This window comes from Anolis sagrei, chromosome 11 (assembly GCF_037176765.1).
Source record: "Anolis sagrei isolate rAnoSag1 chromosome 11, rAnoSag1.mat, whole genome shotgun sequence".
NCBI classification, from domain to species: Eukaryota; Metazoa; Chordata; class Lepidosauria; order Squamata; family Dactyloidae; genus Anolis; species Anolis sagrei.
Window position 1 is genome coordinate 21603377 of NC_090031.1, and position 14361 is coordinate 21617737.

Sequence of the window (14361 nt, forward strand, 5' to 3'; positions counted from 1 at the left end):
ATTGTCTGGTGATTATGTGGAAAAGTGAATAGTGGTAGTTAAAGAGCACATTCTAAGGATTATTTCTCATTTGAGTTATTAAAATATTCCCATCCAAACCTAAGTAACGAAGGTGGAGGCATTACTTTTCATTCAACCCTTGTAGTTGATTTTTAGATTTATCGGCAGTGAATATTTTGTAAAGGCGTTGGGCCTTAAATGGAAACCTCATGGGCCATCCAGTCCAACCCCATTCTGCCAAGAAACAAGAAAATTGCATTCAAAGCACCCCAGACAGATGGCCATCCAGCCTCCGTTTCAAAGCCCCCAAAGAAGGAGCCTCCACTACACTCCAGGGCAGAGAGTTCCACTGCTGAACAGCTCTCACAGTCAGGAAGTTAGAATCATAGAATCCTAGAGTTGGAAGAGACCTCATGGGCCATCCAAACCAACTCTATTCTGCCAAGAAGCAGGGAAATTGCATTCAAAGCACCCCCGACAGATGGCCACCCAGCCTCTGTTTCAAAGCCTCCAAAGAAGGAGCCTCCACCACACTCCAGGGCAGAGAGTTCCACTGCTGAATATAGAATTGTAGAGTTGGAAGAGACCTGGTGGGCCATCCTGTCCAACCCCATTCTGCCAAGAAGCAAAAAAAATGCATTTAAAGCACTCCCGACAGATGGCCATCCAGCCTCTGTTTCAAAGCCTCCAAAGAAGGAGCCTCCACCACACTCCGGGGCAGAGAGTTCCACTGCTGAAGAGCTCTCACAGTCAGGAAGTTAGAATCATAGAGTTGGAAGAGACCTCATGGGCCATCCAGTCCAACCCCATTCTGCTAAGGAGCATGAAAATTGCATTCAAAGCACCCCCGACAGATGGCCACCTAGCCTCTGTTTCAAAGCCTCCAAAGAAGGAGCCTCCATAAGTTTGCCCATGCCTGATGGAGGCCCTCAAACTGAATGGGGAACCACCTTGAGCCTCTTTATCTATCGCAGTGGTTCTCAACCTGGGGTCCCCAGATGTTTTTGGCCTACAACTCCCAGAAATCCCACCTAGTTTACATCTGGAGAACCACTGATCTATCGCATTCTTCCTCCTCCTCCTCCCAAGCAGGCAGCCCAGCTTCAGCTGGCCTCTGTCCCACCCCTTTCCACGCCCCCTCTCTCTGGGGCTGGACTTTCACTTTTCTTGGGACAGTCTCATCTCTGCCAGCCCTCCGTTGAGAGCAGGTCCTTCCGAGTGTCTTCTCCTCCTCTTTGGCTCCGGTTCAAGCCAGGACAGAGCAAGGCATGGCTTTCCAGACGCCCTACTTCACCCCGGTGAGTGCCTTTCTTTCCTTTTGCTTCTCCTTTTCCTTTCAGGGACTTGATATTTACATTCAGACGTGAGGAAACATCTCCTGGACTTCCCCAGCAATGTGTTCTTTTGCCAATCTTCTTCTTTATGAGGATTTATCACCATTCCTAGCAATGGAGATGGACATATTATTAAAAGTCCTCCTTTCCCTTCTTTCTTTTCCTCTTATTGTTCTGATTTGCATCAGTTGATTCCATCTGCTTGCCTGTTTTTGGCTGCTTATATGAATAACTGCATCGACACCGGAAATGACACAACAAGGCAATTCTGGGGAAAATGTGACAAATTGGGGGTGGGCGAAGAAGAGGGAAATGATACACTCACTTAATCGCTCGGATAGTACCAGTGGCACAGTGGGTTAAACCGCTGAGCTGCTGACCTCGTTGACCGAAAGGTCTCAGGTTTTAATCTCTCTCCACGTACCAATCTGGGCCCTTAGATCTTCAGGGGAGGCCCTCCTTTCACCCCAACCAATCTCACAAGCTTGTCTTGTGTGCACAAGGGAAAGAGCCTTCTCCTCTGTGGCTCCCCGACTTTGGAACTCATTACCTGGAGAGGTCAGGAAAGCCCCTTCTCTAGAAACATTCAAAAAGGACCTTAAAACCCGGCTCTTCCGCTGCGCCTTTGGCGAGTAGGTGCACAATATTGCACCCCTTGCACCCCTCTTAGAATCATTACTTACTTACTTAGGCGATCCCTCGTTGGACAAGTAAGATGGTCTTCCTTGATGACTATTTTTGTGGGTCTGTAGGTGGCTGTGGAGCCCTATTCTTGACCCGCATCTTCTCCCACAGTGAAGGCATTGGTTTCCAGGTGGAAGGCGGACCCGGTCGGGATTGGCTTGACGCGCCTTCCTCCTGGCACGTTTCTCTCTTTCACCCTCCACTCGTGCCTCCTCGAATTCTGCAGCACTGCTGGTCACAGCTGACCTCCAGCTGGAGCGTTCAAGGGCCAGGGCTTCCCAGTTCTCAGTTTTTAAGGTTGACTTTGAGGCCATCTTTAAATCTCTTTTCCTGCCCACCAACATTCCGTTTTCCGTTCTTAAGTTCAGAGTAGAGCAACTGCTTTGGGAGGCGGTGGTCAGGCATCCGGACAACATGGCCGGTCCAGCAGAGTTGATGGCAGAGGACCATCGCTTCAATGCTGGTGGTCTTTGCTTCTTCCAGCACGCTGACGTTTGTTCGCTTGTCTTCCCAAGATATTTGCAGGATTTTCCGGAGGCAGCGCTGATGGAATCGTTCCAGGAGTTGCATGTGACGTCTGTAGACAGTCCACGTTTCGCAGGCGTAGAGCAGGGTAGGGAGGACAATAGCTTTATAGACAAGCACCTTGGTATCATCTAGAATCATAGAATCATAGATTCTAAGAGGGGTGCAAGGGGTGCAATATTTTGCACCTACTCGCCAAAGGCGCAGCGGAAAAGCCGGGTTTTAAGGTTCTTTTTGAATGTCTCTTCCCACGGGAACACACACCCTCCAAATGGGAAGTTTAGCTTCACAACTATGTATGTTTTTACTAGCTCCTTACAGATAACTTGCCCCTATTTTTATCTCATTAGAGTTTTTATCCTGTACATCCATTGTTATTGTACTTGTGCCTATTGGAATGTTATTTCATGACAGTGTTGTTTTCTTTATGTAATTTGATGATGTTGTTTATTGTTTATGCTCTGGTTTTATTTTGTTGTATTATGTTGTCCGGGCTTGGCCCCATGTAAGGCGCTCTGAGTCCCCGTTGGGGAGATGGTGGCGGGGTAGAAATAAAGATTATTATTATTATTATTATTATTATTATTATTATTATTGGGTTGTTGTAGGTTTTTCCGGGCTATATGGCCATGTTCTAGAACATGGCCATATAGCCCGGAAAAACCTACAACAACCCAGTGATTCCGGCCATGAAAGCCTTCGACAATTCTTCTTCTTCTTCTTCTTCTTCTTCTTCTTCTTATTATTATTATTATTATTATTATTATTATTAATCCAGGGAGCTGCATGAGCTTCTGCTGTTAGCCCCAGCTTCTGCCAACCTAGCAAAAATTCAATGCTATACAATAAATATAAAACAACACACACAATAAATAAGTACTAAAATACATACACAAAGCAATTCATCAAGTTCAAAACATCATCCAACTCAATCCAATTATTGTTGTCCATTAACTCTGAGTCAATCTGTGAATGCCTGATTCCAGAGCCAGGATTTTAGTTGCTTCCTAAAGGACAGGAGGGAGGTGGCAGACCTAATCTCGCCACGGAGGGAGTTCCATAGCCGGGGGGCCACCACAGAGAATGCCTAAAGACCTTGGCCTGCACTTAAAAACAATCAGCACTGACAAAGTCAGCTGCAAAAGGCTACCGTACTTGGATCTGCACATATTATTCATCAATACATCACACAGTCCTAGACACTTGGGAAGTATTGTTGAAGGCTTTCATGGCCGGAATCACTGGGTTGTTGTAGGTTTTTTCGGGCTGTATGGCCATGATCTAGAGGCATTCTCTCCTGACGTTTCGCCTGCATCTATGGCAAGCATCTATGGCAAGCATCCTCACCCTACAACCCACTTGGGAAGTGTACGACATGATCCAATACAAAAGCCAGCATAGTGATCTTGTTTTCTGTGTCCCAATCTTGTTATGTGTCAAATAATAATAGTAATCATAGTAATAATAATAATAATAATTTGACACATAACAAGATTGGTACAGCAGTTTAACCCACTGCGCCACTGGGGGCTCAGTGGGTTAAATTGAGATATAAATAATTATCTCAGTTATAAATTATTATTATTATTATTATTATTATTATTATTAACTGAGATATAACTATTTATATCTCAGTTTAACCCACTGAGACCCTGGTGGCACAATGGGTTAAAGCACTGAGCTGCTGAGCTTGTTGACCAAAAGGTTGCAGGTTCAAATCTGGGGAGTGGCGTGAGCTTCCGCTGTCAGCCCTAGCTTCTGCCAACCTAGCAATTCGAAAACATGCAAATATGAGTAGATCAATAGGTACTGCTCCAGCGGGAGGTAACACCGCTCCATGCAGTCATGCCAGCCACATGACCTTGGAGGTGTCTAAGGACAGCGCCGGCTCTTCGGTTTGGAAATGGAGATGAGCACCACCACCCAGAGTTGGACACAACTAGATTTAATGTCAGGGGACAACCTTTACATTTACCTAGTACCAAATGACATCATGGGCACCACAATTGAATAGAGATATTGAAAAGATGGAATGTGTCCAGAGGAGGGTGACTCAAATGATCAAGGGTCTGGAGAACAAGTCCTATGAGGAGCGGCTTAAAGAGCTGGGAATGTTTAGCCTGAAGAAGAAAAGGCTGAGAGGAGACATGAGAGCCATGTATAAATATGTGAGATGTAAGGGGAATATTGACTCTAAGCTAGAATGTGTCCAGAAGAGGGTGACTCAGAGAATCAAGGGTCTGGAGAACAGACCCTATGAGGAGTGGCTTAAAGAGCTGGGCATGTTTAGCCTGAAGAAGAGAAGGCTGGGACATGATGAGGGCCATGTATAAATATGTGAGATGTAAGGGGGATATTTACTCTAAGCTAGAATGTGTCCGGAGCCCCCGGTGGAGCAGTGGGTTAAAGCGCTGAGCTGCTGAGCTTGTTGATCGAAAGATCGTAGGTTCGATTCCGGGGAGTGTCGTGAGCTTCCACTGTCAGCCCTAGCTTCTGCCAACCTAGCAGAAAACATGCAAATGTGAGTAGATCAATAGGTACCGCTCCGGCAGGAAGGTAACAGCGCTCCATGCAGTCATGCCAGCCACATGACCTTAGAGGTGTCTAAGGACAGCGCCAGTTCTTCAGCTTAGAAATGGAAATGAGCACCACACCCCAGAGTTGGACACAACTAGACTTAATGTCAGGGGACAACCTTTATATTTACCTAGTATCAAATGACAGCATGGGCACCACAATTGAAGAGAGATATTGACAAGCTGGAATGGGTCCAGAGGACGGCAACTAAAATGATAAAGGGTCTGGAGAACAAGCCCTATGAGGAGCAGCTTAAAGAGCTGGGCATGTTTAGCCTGAAGAAGAGAAGGCTGGGACATGATGAGGACCATGTATAAATATGTGAGATGTAAGGGGGATATTTAAGCTGGAATTTGTCCAGAACAGGTAACGCAGAGAATCAAGGGTCTGGAGAACAGGCCCTATGAGGAGTGGCTTAAAGAGCTGGGCATGTTTAGCTTGAAGAAGAGAAGGCTGAGAGGAGACATGATAGCCAAAGGAGGAGAGAGCAGACTTGTTTTCTGCTGCCCTGGAGACTAGGGCTTCAAACTACACGAAAGGAGATTCCATCTCAACATTAGGAAGAACTTCCTGACTGGAAGAGCCGTTCAGCAGTGGAACTCTCTGCCCTGGAGTGTGGTGGAGGCTCCTTCTTTGGAGGCTTTGAAGCAGAAGCTGGATGACCATCTGTTGGGGGTGCTTTGAATGCAATTTTCCTGCTTCTTGGCAGAATGGGGTTGGACCGGATGGCCCATGAGGTCTCTTCCAACTCTAGGATTCTATGATTCATGACCTGAAGTTACGCAGAGTCAAAGTACAAGGATTGTTTGAAGAGTGGAGACAATGGTATCCTCTATCTGGTGCCTCTAGGCTTGTTTGCAGCTCTCACAATAATCCCCCCAGTGATATATTATCACGGCCTTTGTTTGAACACAAGACTGATTGAAGGCTAGTTTGGTTATGAGTGAGCAATTAAGTCCCACAGACTTTACAAAAGCCTTGCTCCAGGTAGATATTAGCAATTAGAACCATAGAGTTGGAAGAGACCTCATGGGCCATCCAGTCCAACCCCATTCTGCCAAGAAGCAGGAAAATCTCATTCAAAGCACCCCCAACAGATGGTCATTCAGCCTCTGCATAAAAGTCCCCAAAGAAGGAGCCTTCATCACATTCTGTGGCAGAGAGTTCCACTGCTGAACAGCTCTCACAGTCAGAAAGTTCTTCCTCATGTTCAGGTGGAATCTCCTCTCTTGTAGTTTGAAGCCGTTGCTTCATTGCGTCCAGGGAAGCAGAAAACAAGCCATGTAGCATCTCTTTCTGCTCTTTATTTACGTTACTCGGACGAATATCTTGCTCTGAGGCTGTTGTGCAGGACGGAAACGAAAGTGTAAAACCAGGAAGTTCGAGGCCTCGCAGGGACGCAAACCAGCCCAGCTTTCGTTCTGTGTCCAAAGGGCATGAAATCAAAGAGAAGGATTCAAAGAAACACAACCTTTGAGCCTTGTAAAGCAATGCAGGGTTAGTGATAAGGCTAGAAGAGAAGGTACATGGAGCAGATTTACACCGCCAGGCAATCCATACTCAAGGAAATGTTGACAATGACATGTCGTCGAAGGAATGTGTCCAGAGGAGGACGACTAAAATGATCAAGGGTCTGGAGAACAAGCCCCATGAGGAGCGGCTTAAAGAGCTGGGCATGTTTAGCCTGAAGAAGAGAAGGCTGAGAGGAGACATGATAGCCATGTATAAATATGTGAGATATAAGGGGGATATTGACTAAGTTGGAATGTGTCCAGAGGAGGGTGACTCAAATGATCAAGGGTCTGGAGAACAAGCCCCATGAGGAGCGGCTTAAGGAGCTGGACATGTTTAGCCTGAAGAAGAGAAGGCTGAGAGGAGACATGATAGCCATGTATAAATATGTGAGATATAAGGGGCATATTGACTCTAAGTTGGAATGTGTCCAGAGCAGGGTGACTCAAATGATCAAGGGTCTGGAGAACAAGCCCTATGAGGAGTGGCTTAAAGAGCTGGGCATGTTAACCTTCAGAAGAGAAGGCTGAGAGGAGACATGATAGACCTGTACAAATACGTGAGAGGAAATCATAGGGAGGAGGAGTGAGCAAGCTTGTTTTCTGCTGCCCTGGAGATTAGGACGTCACTATGAGAGAGAGCTGTTCAGTAGGAATGCTCTGCCCAGGATCTCTCTGTGCAAATGCATAGCTCAAGCCTGAACAAAAATGTAACAGTATCCAAAAGTCTCAGACTCAGCTATCTGTCCAAGCATTGCCCGACCAATCGGCTTCATGCATCTTTTGTGTGACTATTGTGTTCAATTCTGGGCACAACATTGGAGAGAGATGTTGACAAGCTGGAATGTGTCCAGAGGAAGGTGATTAAAATGATCAAGGGTCTGGAGAACAAGCCCTATGAGGGGCGGCTTAAAGAGCTGGGCATGTTTAGCCTGAAGAAGAGAAGGCTGAGAGGAAACATGATAAGCATGTATAAGTATGTAAGGGGAAGTCATAGGGAGGAGGGAGCAAGCTTGTTTTCTGCTTCCATGGAGACTAGGACACAATGGAACAATGGCTTCAAACTACAAGAAAGGAGATTCCATCTGAACATGAGGAAGAACTTCCTGACTGTGAGAGCTGTTCAGCAGTGGGGTGTGGTGGAGTGTGGTGGGGTGTGGTGGAGGCTCCTTCTTTGGAGGTTTTTAAACAGAGGCTGGATGGCCATCTGTCAGGGGTGCTTGGAATGCGATTTTCCTGCTTCTTGGCAGAATGGGGTTGGACTGGATGGCCCATGAGGTCTCTTCCAACTCTATGATTCTGTGATTCTATTCTATGAGATCTGTTCAGCAGTGGAACTCTCTGCCCAAGAGCATGGTGGAGGCTCCTTCTCTGTAGGCTTTTAAACAGAGGCTGGATGGCCATCTGTCGGGGGTGCTTTGAATGGGATTTTCCTGCTTCTTGGCAGAATGGGGTTGGACTGGATGGCCCATGAGGTCCCTTCCAACTCTAGGATTCTAAGGCTTTCATGGCCAGAAGGCTGTATGGCCATGTTCCAGAAGCATTTTCTCAGCAAAGGATTCTCCCAGGCAGGAAGCAGCCAGGCTTTGAAACTGCAAAGCCATTCAAAGCTAATCAAGCTGGCAACATTCAAACTTGCCTCCCACAGACAAGAGTTATTTCTTTCTCCCACTATGGACATTATTCCACAGATATATCAACCGCACTATAATATATGTAAATCTGGCAGTCAATCTTTGAACTAATTGCCATTTCCAAACCATCTTCAAGGGCAGCCCAATGTAGAGTGCATTGCAGTAGTCCATTCTGGTTGTAACTATGGAGTGGACCACCATGGCCAAGTCAGGCTTCTTGAGGCACAGTCGCAACTGGTGCACCAGTTTTAACCTCACAACCTCTGATGATGCCTGCCATAGATGCAGGCGAAATGTCAGGAGAGAATGCTTCTGGGACATGGCCAGTCAGCCCGGAAAACTCACAGAAATCCAAATGAAAGGCTTTGGCAGGCCAGCAAGGGAGGAACCCTATGTAACTCATATTTTTTTATTTGCCTCTCCCCAGTCACTTCCCTTTACTGGTCACATTTATGGAGGTCTTCGAGATGGGATGATGGTGATGATTTCAGGAAGTGTTCAACGTTCCTGTAAAAGGTAAGCAGTCCATCCAGGGTTGGTGGGGCGGAAGAGGTTGCGTTATGGTTCACCCAAACAGGCTGTTTCCAAAACATCAAGGCCGTATTAGAGCACCACGAAGTAGTGACAAATGGTATCTCTAAACGTGCAATCTTCTCCATCCATCTATATAAATAAAAATGTAATGTTCGTTTGTGGGATTAACATAACACAAAATTTGGATACTATACCCCTAATTGACCAGTGAGTGACCATCACTCATACCCCCCCAACCCCCCCCCCCCAAAGCTAAATAATGATACAGAAAAAGGGAAGGAAGGGGAGAAAGAAAGAAAGAAAGAAAGAAAGAAGCAAAGAGCAAAGGAAGGAAGGAAAGAGGTAGAGAAGGAAGAAAGGAGAGAAAGAGGAAGATAAAAAAAAGGGGGAAAGGAAGGAAAAAGGTAGAGAAGGAAGAAAGGGAGAGAAGGAAAGAAGGAAGGGAAGGAAGGAAAGAGAGAGCGAAGGAAGGAAGGAGGGAAAGAAGGAGAGAAAGGGAGGGAAGGAAAAAGAGAAGGAAGCAAAAAGTGAAGAAAGGAAGGAAAGAGGTAGAGAAAGATGAAAGGAGAAAAAGAAAAAGGGGAAGGAGGGGAAGAGGTAGAGAAGGAAGAAAGGAGAGAAAGAGGAAGATAAAGAAAAAGGGGGGAAGGAAGGAAAAAGGTAGAGGAGGAAGGAAGGGAGAGAAGGAAAGAAAAAAGGGAAGGAAGGAAAGAGGGAGCGAAGGAAAAAGGGAAAGAAGGAGAGAAAGGGAGGGAAGGAAAAAGGGAAGGAAGGATGGAAGCAAAAAGTGAAGAAAGGAAGGAAAGAGGCAGAGAAAGAAGAAAGGAGAGAAAGAAAAAGGGGAAGGAAGGGAAGAGGTAGAGAAGGAAGAGAGAAAGAGGAAGATAAAGAAAAAGGGGGGAAGGAAGGAAAAGGTTAGAGAAGGAAGGAAGGGAGAGAAGGAAAGAAAAAAGGGAAGGAAGGAAAGAGGGAGCGAAGGAAAAAGGGAAAGAAGGAGAGAAAGGGAGGGAAGGAAAAAGAGAAGGAAGGATGGAAGCAAAAAGCGAAGAAAGGAAGGAAGGAAAGAGGTAGAGAAAGAAGAAAGGAGAGAAAGAAAAAGGGAAGGAAGGGAAGAGGTAGAGAAGGAAGAAAGGAGAGAAAGAGGAAAATAAAGGGGGAGGGAGGGAAAAAGGTAGAGAAGGAAGGAAGGGGGAGAAGGAAAGAAGGAAGGGAAGGAAGGAAAGAGGGAGCGAAGGAAGGAGGGAAAGAAGGAGAGAAAGGGAGGGAAGGAAAAAGAGAAGGAAGCAAAAAGTGAAGAAAGGAAGGAAAGAGGTAGAGAAAGAAGAAAGGAGAGAAAGAAAAAGGGGAAGGAAGGAAAGAGGTAGAGAAGGAAGAAAGGAGAGAAAGAGGAAGATAAAGGGGGAGGGAAGGAAAAAGGTAGAGAAGGAAGGAAGAGAGAGAAGGAAAGAAGAAAGGGAAGGAAGGAAAGAGGGAGCGAAGGAAGGAGGGAAAGAAGGAGAGAAAGGGAGGGAAGGAAAAAGAGAAGGAAGGATGGAAGCAAAAAAGTGAAGAAAGGAAGGAAAGAGGTAGAGAAAGAAGAAAGGAAAGAAAGAAAAAGGGGAGAAGGAAAGAAGGGAAAGAAGAAAGGAAGGAAGGAAGGAAGGAAGGAAGGAAGGAAGGAAAGAGGGAGAGAAAGAGGGAGGGAAGATTGGCCACAGCAACACATGGCAGGTACAGCTAGTACCTATATAAATAAAATGTAATATTTGTATGCTAATCAAGGTGGTCAGTTGAAACATTCACACCTAGCTCCAGCAGACAAGAGTCCTTTGTCTCACCCTGGTCATTCCACAGATATATAAATCCATTTTTCCTAGTTCCAACAGACCTCACTACCTCTGAGGATGCTTGCCATAGATGCAGGCGAAACGTCAGGAGAGAATGCCTCTAGAACATGGCCATATAGCCCGAAAAAACCTACCACAACCCAATAATAATAATATTAATATAATAATAATTAGAAATCCAGCACTGCAAAGCTAGGCTACTGTTCCTGAGCATGTGCAGAGTCACAGAAATATAATAATAATAATAATAATAATAATAATAACAATAACAACATAGAATAATAGAATAATAAATATATAATTCCTTTGGGAAGAGGATCGCCCGGCAGCGAGGCAAGAAAGCCGAGGCTCCCCCCAGACGGCTAGGGCTGTTGTGAGCTGATTGGACGCTCCTCAAGTGGTAGTCGAGGGGCATTTACAGAGGCGCCTCTGCGCCCCTGGCAAAAAAAAGTGTTCTGCGACCGCTTACTTCGCGTAATGGACGAGCCGCCCCTGTGAATCCCTTACCTTGGCAAGCTAGCTTAGGCCTAAGGAGGTGGGCCTGGCGAAGCCACGGCATTCATTTTAGAGAAGGGAGACAGGGAGACGCCATCTTAGGTTAGGTTTGCCTTAAGGGGGGGGGGTGTTCTAGTAACCCAGAAGTTTTTAAGATCTCTTCTCAAACGTAACCACAAGCTTTGTATGCCAGATTTTTACTGAAAACATCAAGCATTTGTACCTGAAATATCCAAGTCTGTTTAAATAAAGTTCTTGTTATTTTTATCAACTTATACCAGCCTCAGTGTGAATACCTTTGTGGTAAAAGGGTTATTCAAGTCAGCATTTTTACCAGCCTCTAAGAAAACTAGAGTAACGCAGAGTGTGTTACTGAACAACCTCTCAATAGTACCTCAGCCTGTTCATTAGTAATATGGTGGCAGCTGAACCTTTTAAAGAATTCTTTGAAGTCTCACAGTTCCAGTGGTTCCCAGTTCCTAACTGTTAAATAGAAAAACTATTCTCCCTCTATATTTTTGATGAGCTAATCTGGAGTAGTGTCATCGTTATAATTTGATAGGGTTTTTTTTTTTGTCATGTCAGGAGTGACTTGAGAAACTGCAAGTCGCTCCTGGTGTGAGAGAATTGGCCGTCTGCAAGGACGTTGCCCAGGGGACGCCTGGATGATTTGATGTTTTTATCATCCTTGTTGGAGGCTTCTCTCATGTCTCCGCATGAGGAGCTGGAGCTGATAGAGGGAGCTCATCCGCCTCTCCCCGGATTCGAACCTGCGACCTGTCGGTCTTCAGTCCTGCCGGCACAGGGGTTTAACCCACTGCGCCACCAGGGGTCATTATATTTTGAAGGAGCCGCGGTGTGATTTGTTATACATGTTTGTTTTTTTTTGCAATGAGGACATACATTTCCAGTTTGAAGACGGTCCCGAAAAGGGTTTGCTTGAGCTTCCTTCTTCCTCTAAGGGTGTTTCTTTCTGTCACCCTCTATTTGTTCCTCTTCGAAATCCACAGCACTGTTGGTCACAGCCGACCTCTACTTCTAATACTCACTGTATTTTTTTTTCTATTATAGATTCCAGATTGACTTTCAGTGTGGCTCTGCCCCGTCACCCAGGCCCGACATTGCTTTCCATTTCAATGCTCGCTTTGACGACGGTTGTGTGGTGGGGAATTCATTTGAAAGGGGAAATTGGCAACATGAACAAAGGAAGCACGAAATGCCCTTCCGCAAAGGGCATCCGTTTGAAATCCGGTTCCTTGTGAATAACAGCTCCTTCAAGGTACTGCGAAGATAAATGCAGTTTGTGGGTTAGCCTGTGTTGTCTTTTTCTTTTCCACTCGAAAGTTGGCCTATTGTCTTCTCTGAAACTGACCATGGAACGACAAGACTGGTTCAAGATGGGGAAAGGCATACGGCAGGGTTGTATACTCTCACACAACTTATTCAACGTGTATGCAGAACACATCATGCGATGTGCGGGGCTTGACGAATGGACCAGCCCATGCCAGAGCTCCCTGTCGGCCGTCACCACCCCCAGCTCCTTCAGAGTCAAGCCAATCCCTTCAAAGATACCATCCCTCCATCTTGCCCTTGGTCAGCCCCTCTTCCTTTTTCCTTCCATTTTCCCCAGCATCATTGTCTTCTCTAAGCTTTTGTCAGGTTTTACAATGTATTGTAATGTAATATAGCTGAGTCATGCACTGCTAATGGGCTTCTATTGGAAATGCTGAGTCATGCATTAACTGTATATAGAACTTCATTTGGGGAATGTGTTCTGGCCTAGTCCAGGTGATTGTGAATGATGCAATCCTGGGTCTGAGTTTAGTTAATGAGTTGGGAACCAATCAGAGATTGCTATGTGTAATTGTATAGAATTGTATATAAGGAAGTCATGTACAGTGTATTCTCTCTCCTTGTGCTGTGATGCTGTTCGTCAAAGGCTCTATGTAATTGATTAAAAGACAAGATATAACCGTGTGCTGTGGTAAGTTTGTAGTGTCATCTAGATTGGAGGGGAAAACAATAGTAAAGCTGACAATGGCCGGGCATGTGCTCAAGTGTCTGCAAAAGAGTTCCAGAGTGACTGCAGTTTGTGGGAGCAGTTGACTGAAAATACTGTGCAGGAAGAAGCTACTGGAAAGCGCTGAAGTTGTGTAACTGAAGTTGAAGTTGTGCAACTGATCTGCTGCTGAATTGTGATATTAATCTCAACAGCTTTCTGTCTTCTCATGATGTGGCTAAAGTACTTCATCTTGGTCTCTACTATCCTTCCCTCCAATGAGCAGTCAGGCTTTATTTCCTGAAGTATGGACTGGTTGGATCTTCTTGTGGTCCAAGGCACTCTCAGAACTTGGATATTAGAGGCAAAGATGAAGTCCTTCGGCCACATAAAGAGAAGACAGGAAAGCTTAGAGAAGAGAATGATGCTGGGGGAAATGGAAGGAAAAAGGAAGAGGGGCCGACCAAGGGCAAGGTGGATGGATGGTATCCTTGAAGTGACTGCCTTTGTGAAGGAGTTGTTAAACTGCTGCCACCAATTGTAACGATGACCGTTTTAATGCCACCGAAAGCCACCAATTGTGAAGGTGCGCGTGGCAAAGCACCCACTGCCACCTAATCTATGAGGGAAGCCGGGCAACGATCAATATCAACCTAGGAGCTATTTTATAAAGGGACTGTTAATTACAGAAGGCTTTATTCACTTGATAGCGTAGCGTTTACTTTCTTGGCTTGACTTTACTGTTGCAGGCTGTTCAACTTAGGAGAAACTGTATCAGGCAAGGCTTGAGGAAAACAGTAACAAGTTTATTTTAACAGGAGTATAACAATGTATAACTGTTCTTCAAAAGAGGCACAAATCTTGATGGATACATTGGAAAGGTTTCATGAGTAAACTCAGGCAAACACTTCATAAGGTTTCACAGCTGGCACAACAGGCTTAAACCCAGCTAAACCTTGATTCTTAATTCAGAATCAACAGCCCCCTGTACCGGGTCCTTCTCTGCAACCACTTGGTCACCAATTGATTCCCTGAATCTCCACCAAGAGATTCAGTCTTTCCCTATAGCACACTGGCTACAGACACATTCCCTGAATCTCCACCAAAAGATTCAGTCCACTCAGTAGCTCGCTGGCGTACTGACTGACTCTTTTTCAAAACAGTTGCCCCTGAAGAGGCAGTTGGCTCCGCCCCTGTTGCTATGGCAACTCAGCTAACGCCAAGCCACCCTCTCCAACAAAA

General features: G+C 45.6%; 1 protein-coding gene across 1 annotated transcript in view; it reads left to right on the forward strand.

The window, feature by feature from the left end:
* The first annotated feature begins 1142 nt into the window (after positions 1-1142).
* LOC132763519 (galectin-9B-like) overlaps positions 1143-14361 on the forward strand; it is a 37731-nt gene continuing 24512 nt past the window's right edge. The window contains exons 1-3 of the mRNA XM_060757054.2: positions 1143-1298; positions 8693-8781; positions 12192-12399. Of these exons, the coding sequence (XP_060613037.2) occupies positions 1269-1298; positions 8693-8781; positions 12192-12399 (327 nt within the window). The 5' untranslated portion in view covers positions 1143-1268. The remainder of the gene's footprint in view (positions 1299-8692; positions 8782-12191; positions 12400-14361) is intronic.